The 12,928-nt window shown below is 46.4% G+C and overlaps 1 protein-coding gene across 4 annotated transcripts in view; it reads right to left on the bottom strand.

The window, feature by feature from the left end:
- NRG3 (neuregulin 3) overlaps positions 1-11,276 on the bottom strand; it is a 1,127,062-nt gene extending 1,115,786 nt beyond the window's left edge. For all 4 annotated transcript variants that reach the window (XM_080640875.1, XM_080640877.1, XM_080640876.1 and 1 more), the window contains exon 1: positions 9,661-11,276. In XM_080640875.1, the coding sequence (XP_080497001.1) occupies positions 9,661-10,501 (841 nt within the window). In that variant the 5' untranslated portion in view covers positions 10,502-11,276. The remainder of the gene's footprint in view (positions 1-9,660) is intronic.
- Between the last annotated feature and the right edge of the window lie 1,652 nt (positions 11,277-12,928).

Here is a 12,928-nt window from a genome sequence, read left to right as displayed (position 1 = left end):
GAATGCAAGGCTTTTCTCTGAGTAACTTCCTTTTCTCCTTCTTGTGAAAAATCATACCCAAAATGTATACAGCCATTTTTTCGTTTCAGTATATTTATAGTGGAATTAGAATGTGAAGCCACATGTGAAACAATCCAAGTACAAATATTTTTATGAACATATAAAAATATTCTCCCTTAAACTTGCCCACAACTTCTTCAACAAGTTTTTAAGTGACTTATCTTTATGAAGTATATCAAAAGTAATCAGTTTAGTAGTTCTAATAGAAACCACAACTAATTCATTGGTTTGATACTATTTAAATACAACAACTGGCATAAACAGGTTTGGGAATAAGACATGTAATACTAGGTAAACACACCTCTTATTTGGTGAAGGCAAAAACCCTACCAATGGTGGCTACTTAGCATGAAGTGAGCATTTACCAGATTTTTAACCCAGAAATATTCTCATACTCAAGTCAGTTGAATGAAATTCAGTCAAGATAGTGTTTATAAGCGTTCCTGAACCCCATTTTCACCTTTTTATTCCTAGAGTCTCCAGATTTTGCCATCATGCTGAGAAAATTTTTTGTTTAACAATAAATGTGGGTATGCAATCTCATTTCCTCTCCTTTTTATGAGCACAGCTGTCATCCTTAGTGCACAGGATTCATGCACAGTTTTGTGGTGTTTTGACAATACAGGCTTCTTGACATTCCAGCATTCCAATCCTTCAGTGTGGCTACTCAAAGGTATATAACACAATCTTGGCACCTGACTTATTTCTGTTTTCTTTGTATGAATTTGCAAAAGTAAAAAACCCAATTATCTTTCACTTTAACCAAGAGAATATTTTCTTCATGACATTTGCTGCACAGAAATGTCAAACAAATAAGCAATGATCAAGTCAATCTGTGGTAGTACCCTCGGTAGATCCCCCGGGTCTCACCAATATTCCTCTTCTTAGGACCGCTGGCTAGTCAAAGAAGGGCACCTTGTACATGGTGCCAGGAGGAAGTCAGGTGCTCTGCAGCAGACACTGCCTGTGGTGCAACACCCAACACTTATTTAGTAAGACTGGTATTTAGGGTCCACCTGTTCCCACACATTTCATTGGCCAATCTCAACATATGATGCAGTAACTCCTATGATCAAAGCAAATTTGGAATGGGTGACGAAGACAATTTTGGCTAGATTTTAGGAAGCAGAGGAAGTCTGTAACTGTTTTCTGTCATTCTTCTATTGAATCATGTGCAAACAGCCATAGGAGGAAACAGTTAATAAGATCAAGGAATAGAAGTGTAGAGGAATATTCTTTATCTTTTGTTCAAACATCCCCTAAATTTCTCTGTGTATTGAAAATCAGGGCCATTTCTCTGGTTAAACAGGCTCCCATTTACCACAGAAAAAAGAGGTACAGAGCAGATGTACCATTTATGGAGTTTACGGTGGCATATGCCATAGTCAATGAGCTACGGGTTTGAAAGAGGCAATGTACACTGATACGGCCATATTTATCAATGGGTTAGGATTTGGGGTGGGAGAGATTACCTGTAAAATGATGTTCTGATCTTTCTGATCCTTCCAACCATGCCACTTGAGCATGTCCTAAGCAAATATAAAGCCACTCTAAGCCCAGCTCAATTCCCTGCATGACAGATCATCAGACCTATGCTGCAGGCCTCGGTGATTGTCTTTGGGCCCTTATTTCAATAAATAAATACAACAAAGGATACACAGGCTGGTCCTCCTGGCACAGAGGAAAGCTCCACAAATGACAGCTCTAGTTTCTATTATCACCTAAGTTCTCAAGCCCCTTCCAAGACTGCAACTCTGTGAAGAAAGAATCCTTCCACATTTCTAGAACAAAAACTCCGGGCACAGAAATCCACAGAACCAGACCATGATGAGGAGGGTTTGGTTTTTCTCTTAGTGAACTTCTAACTCCCTGGCAATCCATAGGAAGATCGTGCCAAGAGTCACACGTGGTCACGGGAAGTGTATCTTAGGAGGTAACTGATACGTTCCGGAACACCTATCAAATGTTTGGCATAAAAATTCTATTCTCATAACCCTGGCTGTAATGTATTAATGCTAAAGTAGTTGCATGGATTCAGATGATCTTTATTTTTAAAATATGCTCTTACAGCCTTTACTGCATCCAGGAAAGGCCTCAAAGACAAAATCCTATCATTGGAAGCTGCTAAACTTCTATTATTAAACTTAATTCTGAATTTCCTTGAAGGCTTGTTTCTGACTGGCCTTGTCTTATGCCTGGGCATAGCAATCTATGATTTATGTACAATCTCCAACCTGTCTTGAAAAGTAAAGACATAACAGAAAAGTGATACTTTGAGATATAATTCAGGATGAAGTCTCCAACCAACACACACATGAAGCAAGATCTTTGCAAAATGTTAGTATTGAAGTTCCTCAAAGTGCAAAACCATACATCTAAAAGGCTCTATGATGACGATTAATCCTCTAAAACCTAAACCATAGTAACTCCTAAATTAAGAGGGAAACAGAATGCAATGCAGAACTGCCTGTTTTTACTCAAGTTCTCTCCAAACTCCAAAGCTCAATGGCAATACGACAGTGTGGGAAAGCAACAGAAGGGGTCCCTGAGGCATTCTTTCTTTTATCTGTTTTCAGATTCGCGTAGATTTCAGATTTCCAGTTAATACAGTAATCTCACTCACTTCCCCAAAATTTCAGTTCGTCTCTTTGATAAGCATATGTCCAAAATAGGCTTTAAAAAACATCTACCAAGCAAAGGATGAGAAATGGTGGGTATAGTTTGTGACGAAATTCCCAAGATGAGGTAGATTTCCGCACCATATTCTCCTGTGTGTGCAGGTACCAGAGAGGAACTCAGGGGAGGTCTGAGGGCACAAGAATCATCATCGCTCATCGTGATGAAAGATCCTTCAAGCTTGATAGCAAACTAGCTCCAATATTTCAACTGACATCAATGTCCTGATGGTTCTTGGGTAAAAAAAATTTAGCCTGTCCACTTCCCATTTCTCTTGACATGAAAACAGGAGAGGGTTTTGCAGTTTACAAGCTCTTTTACAAGTGGCATAAGAGGCAGGTTGTTGCCATCACCCTCATTGTTCCAGGGGAGTAAGGGAAAGTTCGCAGAGATTAATCTGGTTCTCTGAGGTTGCATAGCTATTACCGGATTCGAGGCTGCAGGTTTTGTGTTTGTTCCTAACATATATATACAAATCTTTGTCAGCCTCCCACGAAAGTCTCCAAAAAATATGGTCATGACTGACTCACATTTTCCACACGTAACCTACTACAGAAGGCACTTTCTCAAATGACCTCCCCTTCGTCAGTTGCTGTTCACCACTCCTCAGTGTGATGAACATGGTGAAGAGGTCACGGCCACCAGGCTAAGCTCAAGGAAGCCTGCACAGTTCTGCAACCACCTGCTGGGTGGTGAGCTCACCAACACTCAGCTGGGGTAACAAACCCACTTATGCCAGTTGTTCTCATTGTAATTATGTCATGTAGTTCAATGTTAAGTCAGCCAGTGATATATGATTGTGGAAATGAAAGAGAACTACTTTTTCTTAAAATGCAGTTGAATGCTTTGAAGAAATTCCAAATGGTGAGTTGTTTAAAAAAATAGAAGAAAATTATTTTAAGTGGGCAAGAAAACTGTAAAAGGTTCCAGGGCAGGCGCATATTGTAGTATCTATGGAGAATCTGGGTACAGATTCCTTCACCAGTATCTTTAAAGAAGAAACAGGTAATTCAAGGTATCATTTATGAAAAAAGAAAAAATTGAAAAGGTGTTAGGATCAAATAGACACATACTCAAGAAAAAGCCTTGCCTATATAACCCACAGACAGACAGCAGTGTGGTAATGACCAGAGGGAAGGGGTGGTAGGGCTGGATGGAGTGGGCAAAGGGGAGGAGTTGGGGACATCTGTAATAATGTCAACAATAAAATAAAGTTAAGAAAAAAAGGAAAAGCCTTGTCCCCACTTCAAGGTGGGGAGAATGAACATTGGACACATTTTTTTATTTTAATTTTTTGCTTTTTAAACCATTTCTTTTATAGATCTTTTACAGATTTTTTAAAGTAACCAATTAACCACCAGCATTTCAATGCCCTAAATTGATGTTAAATGTTCATTAAGATGAATTAAAAAAACAAACAAAACACTTGACATGTATTATGAAAACATTAAATTATATGAAAGGATATAGTAGCTTCTGTTCAATTGTACAATTATTTTTGTGGGCTTTAAGTGCTGTCACATTGGTATGATTGTTATACTGATCTATGTGGGATAATAAATGGCCATTAGTCTTCCACCAACTTTTTGGAACCCCTTAAAAAAGTTAAAAAGTTTAAAAATAAAGCACCAGGACCGTTAAAAAATTCAACTGCCTAAATGGGTAGAAAAACAATTTTTCCTAACTTTCCACATCCACTTACACACACTCTAACATGTCTTACCAAAAGGACTGATTTTTAAAACCTCTGAAAAGCCTGTGAGGACCTTTCAGGCGAATCCTGATTCGACTCCCTGCAAGGCTGGGAAGGCAGGCGTGCAGGCAGCGAGACAAAGGTGAGCATGGAAAGCCAAGCTAAACCCGAGTCCTGAGACTTCCATTAGTAACTGCGAAGAGGAAACACCTGTTTAGGTATGTTTTCATCCGGATATTACCAAGATTTAAATTGACCCACTCCTCCCTCCAGCCTTCACCACATACATGCTCGAGAGGAAATCTTCCGGCCTGCAGACAAGCAAAATCCCTGGGACCTCGCAATGTCTCAGTGGAATTTGTCAACACGGTCCCCGCGCTGTGCCTTGTGCCTCACCAAACACAAGAGTCTGAAGATAAAAACAGATTCAAAGGGAGAAGAATGAATTTCAGGCCTATTCATAAGCAATTCAAATTCATTTTGCAGACTGAGATTTATGGCTCTTCCCTTGCTCTTGTATATTTCAGTGCCAACTTTCATGTTCCATTTTCGACATCCCAGATAGAAAATTGAGATACGTTTGGCACTGGATCTGAGCGGGGATAAGGAAAGACCTTCTACAAAATAAGCAAAAGGAAAATCAGCCTTCTCCCCACTGTGGCATGGAGAAGAGGAAGGGGTGGGAGAGGGAGAGTATTCCAGAGGGAAGAGAGACCTAGTTCCTCTACACACGAGCCTAATAAGGATGGCCCTGGGTTCAAACTCTGCACTGGCACTCTTGCTTATGGTACAGCCTGGATTTAGAAACGTTGTTTTCTTCAGTATCAGAGAGAGGTTGCCACAAACCAGCTATGTTTGTTCATGTGCTTGTTTCTCTTTCTTTCTGACAAGTTTATGGGTCAACGTTGAGCGTTTAAAAAGGCGAGCAGGGAAATAAAAGGTGGCTGGATTCACACATCAGACCTGCAGAAAGGACTCTCAATTAGCAACAGCACTGCCAATCCCTTATCTCAGTCATGAGGCACTGAAAGGGAGGCTTAAACCACAGTCATAAGGCACTGAGACCAAACTAAAAACAGCCTTATCAATTCTGTCCCCACCACGCCCCCTTTTCTTCCATTTGGACCATAAAGTACAACATAAGTGTCTGAAGAGTACAATGTACAGTAAGATTGATTAAAGCAGAGAAGTCTCATAATCCTGTATTAAGGCCAAAGGAAATCAAAACATACTCGGGTTGCAGCATGTACTCATAAAAAAGCTCTCAATTGGATTTCATAAGAAATATTGATCTGGAGCTCTGAATCCTCTCACTCTGGCTACCACGCATGATTGGGGTCAGTACCTTCTATGTTGAAATTCCTTCGAGGGTCCAATTCATGTAGACAGAAGACAATGCATTAGAGTACGTTTATTAAAACAAATTATATCTCAGGCTGCTTATAAAAACAACCAAGAATACTCTTATAGAAAGACTAGAGATGTTTAAAAGGAAGAGAGAGGAAAACAGTGCATGTTACCTATGGCTCTCTTCAACATTACAAAACATGTTGAGGTAAAGTTTTATTGAAACAGACTTGGTTATATTAAGATTATCTCAATATCATGTTTAAACCTCAATGATATATTTTACATCCATTTCTTCACTAAGTACACCATTCAAGATTTGTGATCCATCTTCCTCATTGGAATTAACTATGTACCTTCTAAAAGTATCACCCATTAAAACCAGCTCTTTGTCTTTTGTAGGTGAATTTCGCCAATGGCTCTGATCTTTCTCCTATTAGTGTATTTTGCTGAGTAAAATAACAATTCACGTTTGCATTGACACCATTCTACATAGATGTTTCAAGTCTGAAAACACAACCCAATGTGATGTAAAAATCACACTAGTCAAAAATCAATGTTTCTCTACTGTCTGTAGTGAATCTCTCCTTGGCTTGAAAAAATTTGTAAACTAATCTAAACTTTCAGATGCAAAATGCTTCAAAGATGCGTTTGCTAAAATAATCCACTAGTGGCAATATGTTTATGATGCTTCTTTCTAAAACATCTGAAAGAAAGACAAATCCTGGGCAACTAACTGGGAACCCAAGAGGTCCCAGTAGTAGAGGAAAGTTTTGGTTCAGCTCATGGTCTAAAGGTGGGAAGATGAGAAGAGTGGATTTCCAAACCCTTCTTCTCCCTCTGCCTTTCAGGATTAACATTTCCTTATCTCTGATCCTTCAGAACATTAGAAACAATTTCTAAACCGGGCCTTCCACATAGCAAAATAGCTTCTGCTTGCAAAAATCCTATTATCCACCAGCAAGTTTATTCTAGAGTGAGCCAGCCTCTTCTACTCCAAAGAGCTGTGCTGCCTTTATGCAGAGAGTCCTTCGGACTGACCTAAGATGAACAAAAAGACATCCATTCTATAAGCCTCGAGGTGGTCAAGTCAAGAGCAAAGACCCTGGCCATTAAGAATTGGTTAGTGTAAAAAAAAGCAGAGCATCATCTTTTGCTGTCCATAGGTGCTATAATCCAGTCCATGGCTTTCATTTCAAAAAAAAAAAAAAAAAGAAAAGAAAAAAGAAAGACAAAAGAAAAGAAAAAAGCCCACTGAACCCTGGAGTAGGAGCTTGGCCAAAGAGGAATTTCTCTCCTGGGAACTTTAGTAACATAATAGAAACAAGTGAAAAATGTAAATACCAGATAGGCCATTCTTCAGCCCACAGAAGCAGTGGTGAAATCCCTCAAATGAAATCTTCATTTCAGTTTGTTAATCATCCTGCAATCTTGGACCAAAAAATAATTAAACTATACTTTTTCTTTAAATTACCATACAACCTATGTATTTAAACTATCTTTTATGGAAACTACATAATCTTCCTTTCATTAAAATTTCCCTTGTTGATATATGCAAACCAGGTCAGTTTCTGCTGGATTTGCATACTTGCATTTTATCCCTTAATTTGACTTATTAAAGGTTTAAAAAAGAAAAAGACCTGGACTTCAGATACGCATAAAACAAATACTACTTATATGTCTATATGAACACTGACACCATTAACAGATCCCTCCCCTTTTTCCTTGGGGCTGAGAGCCCTGTCAATAATCATTACTTATTAAACAGTCTGCCATCCTCTTCTACAGAATGTAGGAAAGGAGTATGGAGGAATAGAAATAATTACCTTGGGCTTTAAAAAAAAAAAAAAAAAAACAACCTCCGAATGGATCACAAGGAAACCAATTGAAAAAGAACATGAAATACCTCCCCATTTTATCCCCCTCCTCCCCCGTGTGCATGCTCCCCCCACACACACACACCCTCCCCACACAGGAGATTGAGAAGTACACCCATACTCCATTATTCCTATCAACTGTATCAAAAGAAAAGATAAAAAAATCTGGGATTTTCAGAACAGACACATATATTTTCAATCCACTGTAAATGTTCACACATACACTTGCACATCCTTTATCCCTTCATAAAACTCAAGCTAGATTTGTTGAGAGAAGCCTCTGAACCCCTCCTGAGAAAACGCATTCTCAGAAATGACTGCTTCGGCCAAAGGAGAGAGAAGTGGCAAGTTACTGGTTCGACTGCCATTCCGGTTTGTGGCAGATTCCCTCCTTTGCCTCTTCTCCCTGTCTCCTAGTTGATCTTCTAGCCTATATTTTCCAAAGCAGAATAAGGAATGGCATAAGGAATTTCTCTCTTTTTTACTTACAAATACACTAACTCCTAAATTTAAAAAAAAAAAAAAGTTTTCAAGGATTAACACCCAGGGTAAGAAAGACCACAGATCAGGGAAATGAGAAATTACCCAATGACTGAAACCAACCAAGGTATTCCTATTGAAGCGTTAATGATGAGCACTCTGCCTTTTCCCCAGATGTTAAGGCTCAAAACCCAAATACACTATGAAGACAGCACAATCGGGCAATTTCAGGAGAATAGCCCTGCACAGAACTTGAACTGGCAGACTGGGAGTTTGTCCTAAATAACCTTCACAGGTTGTACAAACTGTTCCTAGATCCTGATCAATAGTCAGATTAAGAAGCTCCCTAAGATTTCATTACTCTAAGAACAAGGTGGGGACTGGGGATGGGGTGTCAATCAGTCATCTACAACATTCATAAAGACATAGAGAAATATACACCTCCTATAGGAATACACAGAAAGCTATCATGCTTTGGGTAAACCGGCCAATACTGGCAGCAATTGAGCAGAGGTTGGAGATGCTACATTCCAAGTGTGACCTGTTTCAAAAGGGTTGGATGTTGTCATCCTTGAATAAGCACAGGGCTCTGTCCCATTCCACCTATATTTTTCAGGCATAGAGGGCGGGGAGATTAGGTTCACACCCCACCTTTGGGAAAGGAAGAAAAGCAAATGCTTGGCAGAGCTGAAAGCACTCCTCCTTGTCAGGACCCTAGAGGCGGCAGCTCTGCAGGGCTCCCTTCATATTTCCCCCTAGTTCACTCACTCTCGGTGGCCACAGAATCAATTTCCACACTAGGAATGGCCATGGGCAGGCTGGAGCAGGGGTGGGAGGTAGAAGGGGGGGGGGGGGCGGAGGGCGAGGATCAGTTTAGCCCTTTGCTGAGAACCGCCCCCTTTCCCTACCTCCCCCAATAGCTTCAAATTAACCCTTCCAGATCCCAGCCCGGGTCAGGGCTGCTCTAAGTGTTTCCAGGTTCTTTTCACCAACATCTCTATCAAATCATCAGCCCACGCCCTCCACCGCCCCACAGGGACATAACTTCCCTGGGTGGTTTATGTTGGTCAGTTGGCATTTGCTTTTCTTTCCTTCCTAAAGGCAGGGAAAGGGCTCATTGCCTTTGGGAAGGCCCACCCTCCCTTCCTCCCCGGCTCTTAAAAGGAGCCAGATCCTAGAGCCGGCCAGCAGGTCTGCAGTGTGGAGGCTGCGCTCTCGCGTTAACCCTTTGAAGAGAGTTAGGTGTGTTCTCATTTGGGACCCACTGAAGCAGGGCCCTTGGAGCGTGGCAATCTCCTTCCACTTCCTACCGCCCCCACCCCACACATGTACCCCAAACAGGCGGGCACCGTTTTCCTCCCTTGTGGCCAGTTTTAACTATCTATCTCACAAAGTGCTCCAAACCTGGAATGGGGGTGATGGGGGGGAGAGGGGGTGTTAGATGACAGGGAGCAAGGGGAAAAGACAGCGGGAGGAAAGAAAGGAAACTCAGTAGTAGATCAGAGTTCAAACACAGTGTTTACTTACGAAATTTGGGGCTGGTGCTAGTCTCTGGCGTGGTGGTGGTAGAGGAAGAAGACGAGGTGGTGGTAGTGGTGGGGGAGGAGGAGGCGGCGACAGCATCCTGAAAGGGAGACAGGGTCCAGGAGGGAGTGGAATCATGAAGGTAGGAGGAGGTAGCGAATGCCGCAGTGGGCCAGGAGGGCATTGCCTGGGTACTCGGGGTTCCTGGCACCGGGGGTCGGGAGCCTGGCGTGCTGCTACTGAAGAAAGGAGCCGTGGTGGACAGGACCGTCGAGGGGGCCGCAGTGTTCCGTGCCGTGGTGGAGCGCGGGCTGGCACGAATGGGCACCCGGTGCCCAGGGAAGCGAGTGGGCGCCCGCGTGATGGTGGTCAGGCGGGTGCTAATCCGGTTGGGCGTCCTGGAAGAGGCGGCGCCGCCAGAGGCGGGGGTAGCGGGGGACGTGGTGGAAGTGGTCGTGGTGGTGGTCTCCATGGCCTTGGGGAAGGAGCTGGGCTTGGAGAGGAAGAAGGGGTCCTGGCCCATCCCCTTGGAGTCCACCAGGTCGGTGGGCACGTATTCCTTGACGGAGCCCACCACGATCCATTTGAGGAGCATCAGGCTGAGCCCTAGGCCGATGAAGCCGATGAACAGAGGCACCACGCACAGCCACGTCTGCTGCCGGTTCCACACGAAGCAGTCGCTACAGCGTAACTCCCGGGGGGGCTCGGCCGCCCCTTCGCCGCCGCCGTCCGGGCCCCCGCCCGCCGCCGCCGCCGCCGCAGCCGCCGCGGTGCCCTCCTCGGCCGAGGCGGCGGCTGCCGAAGCGGCTCCCGGTGGCGAGGCAGCGGCCGCGCCTTCACTCATCCTAGGAGCCGGTCTTCACCTTCGCCCCCCCGAGGGCCGCGCCAGAGGCATGAGGCCGCGCCGGCCGGGCGCGGGCACGGGCTCCGGCGGCGGCGGGCTCGGCGCAGGCAGCGGCCGCGGCGGCCGCATGCAAATCGGCTCCCTGCCCCCACGCCCCTCCCCCCGAGAGGCGGGCGGCGGGCGGGGTGGAGCGGAGCGGGGGAGGGGACGGGCCGGGAGGGGGCGGCGAGCGCGCGCGAGAGGGGCGAGACGGCGGCGCCGCGGGCCGGTCAGGGAGCGGCGGGGCGCGGGTGCAGCCCGCCGAGCGGCCTCCTGTGCGCCGGGGCTCCGCGTCTGCTGCCGCTGCCGCCGCCCGCCTCCTGCATGCGCTCCAGCCGCGCCGGCATCCTCGGGGCACCTGCCCGCCCGCTCCCCCGGCGCCGGCCCGCGCCGCGCTGGGCCTCCCGCCGCCTTCAGGGGCCGAGCTGCCCAGCCGCGGAGCGCTGGGCACCGGGGAGCCGCATTCCGACACAGGGGCCGCCCGGCCGCCGCTCAGACCTGGCGCGCCGCGATGGGGCGGCGGTGCACCTGTTCTTCGCCGCCCGCAGCCAACCCCCGGCCGGCGCGCTCCGGGAGACCAATCCGGGCGCCGCGCGGGTGCCAGCGCCGGGCTCGCCTCGCTCCCGCCGCCCGCGGCTCCGCGCCGCCGCCGCCGCCGCGAGCCCAAGGGTCGGGCGCACAGGACTCCCGCGTGGGCGCTGTGCCCCCCGCCGCGGAGGGGGCCCACAGGCCGCAATGGATTCGACACCACTCCCGGCGCCGCTGCCAGGGCGCGCGGAGAGAGAGAACGCGGGAAACCGCGTCGAGAATCCCGGGCGACGTGGAGCCGGACGCGGCGGCTCTGGCTGCGGGGCGGGTGCGTGTGAGCCCAGCCGCCACAGACGGGCTGGGCTTCTAGCAGAGTAGCACCTCCCACCAACACCTGATGAGGTTTTCCTAATGCACACAAGATTAATAAATGGTCCGAGCACCCCCCACCTCCCTGGAAGTGTGTGGCAAAAGCAGTTCCCGACCCCATGGGGAGGCCGCCTCCCGCGCGGCTGCTTTGGGGTCTAGGCTGCCGCTGCGGAGAAGGGAACCTATGCTCCCTGCCTGACAGCGGGCGCCCGTGGATCTGGAGAGCCACCTGCCCTTGGAGTTCCTGAAAGACATGCTGGTGAAGCAGAGGACCTTTGTGCTGTTGGACCTAGCAGACACCCCCAAGCCGATTCATGATAACTTACCTTTTTAAAAAGTACTGCCTTTAAATGTAGATGTAGGCAACGACACACATGTCACAAGGCAACTGACTGACTAAGGTAAAACTTAAAACGATTCGGGCTGGTATCCCAAATTATGTTGCTGACTTCTTCCCTTGGGAAGAGAGGCACCTGTGTACCTCTCTCTCTCTGGTGCAGTATGGGAGCTGCCTGGGGGACAGGGAGAGGAAGGAAAGAAAGAATGAGGAGTCGGCCTCGGCATGGCTCATGCTAATGGTACAAAACCTCAATTCTTACCTCTCTCCAGATTTCCTGTTGGAAAGTGGAAACCTGAAAAATGTTTCTATTTACAATCTCCAACACTGAGGTTGAGGATGGCGCCTCCTAAGACTCCTCCCCAGCACTGTGTAATTCGCAAGGATGGTGGACCCAGCCTTCTCTTGACCTGCAGCAGTCTCCACAGAGGTGAAGTTTTTAAGGTTTCCATTTTAGTCACAGGTGGAGAGCCTAACAGGACACTGAACAGACTGCAGAAAGCAGATGGTGATTGAATCAGTGCCTACCAAAGTAGTTTGCACAGACACGGGTAATAAGTTATTTTGATGGCAGTAAAATTCGGCTGTCACCCCTTTCGGATTCAACGTTGAGACTTTCCCCACAGGAGAGCTTTTGATCTTTACTTTGATGGAACATGCCCTAATCCAGTAGTGCCGAATTAGGATTCCAACAACTGCAAGTGAACAAAATACCACAAACCCTTACGCCTATATCCGTTCAGCTTTCCAAGGAAGAATGGACCCAATCTTTGCCATCCAGGAGTTCTGGGCAGTTACTGGCCAGCCTTTTCTGTATAGCAAATAAAAGTTAGCTTTCACACAAAATGTGAAATTATATAGCAGGTGCTGCTGTTAGCTGTATGAGACAAAATGACTTCTCCAAGGCACTCCTAGTTCATTACCCCCTCTTCCCCCCCCCCCCCCCATTATTCCTGTGGTCTCTCCCTTCTTCATTACAGGCTGAAATCCAGTGCAAAAAAAGAGGTGCTGTCATGCTGCAGCGGGGCAAATGCCCCCCTGAAACTGCATTCATACAACCTCCCCCCGTGTTGTCTCCATGCTCCCCAGTGCTTCTTCAGCTACCTGTCCAAATTCCCTCCGCTTCTCTTTTCCACTTCGCTCTAACAACTTAT

Source organism: Plecotus auritus, assembly GCF_963455305.1.
Source record: "Plecotus auritus genome assembly, chromosome: 9".
Taxonomy (NCBI): Eukaryota; Metazoa; Chordata; class Mammalia; order Chiroptera; family Vespertilionidae; genus Plecotus; species Plecotus auritus.
The sequence above is the reverse complement of the archived record's forward strand: the minus strand, read 5'-3'. Positions and strand labels throughout refer to the sequence as shown.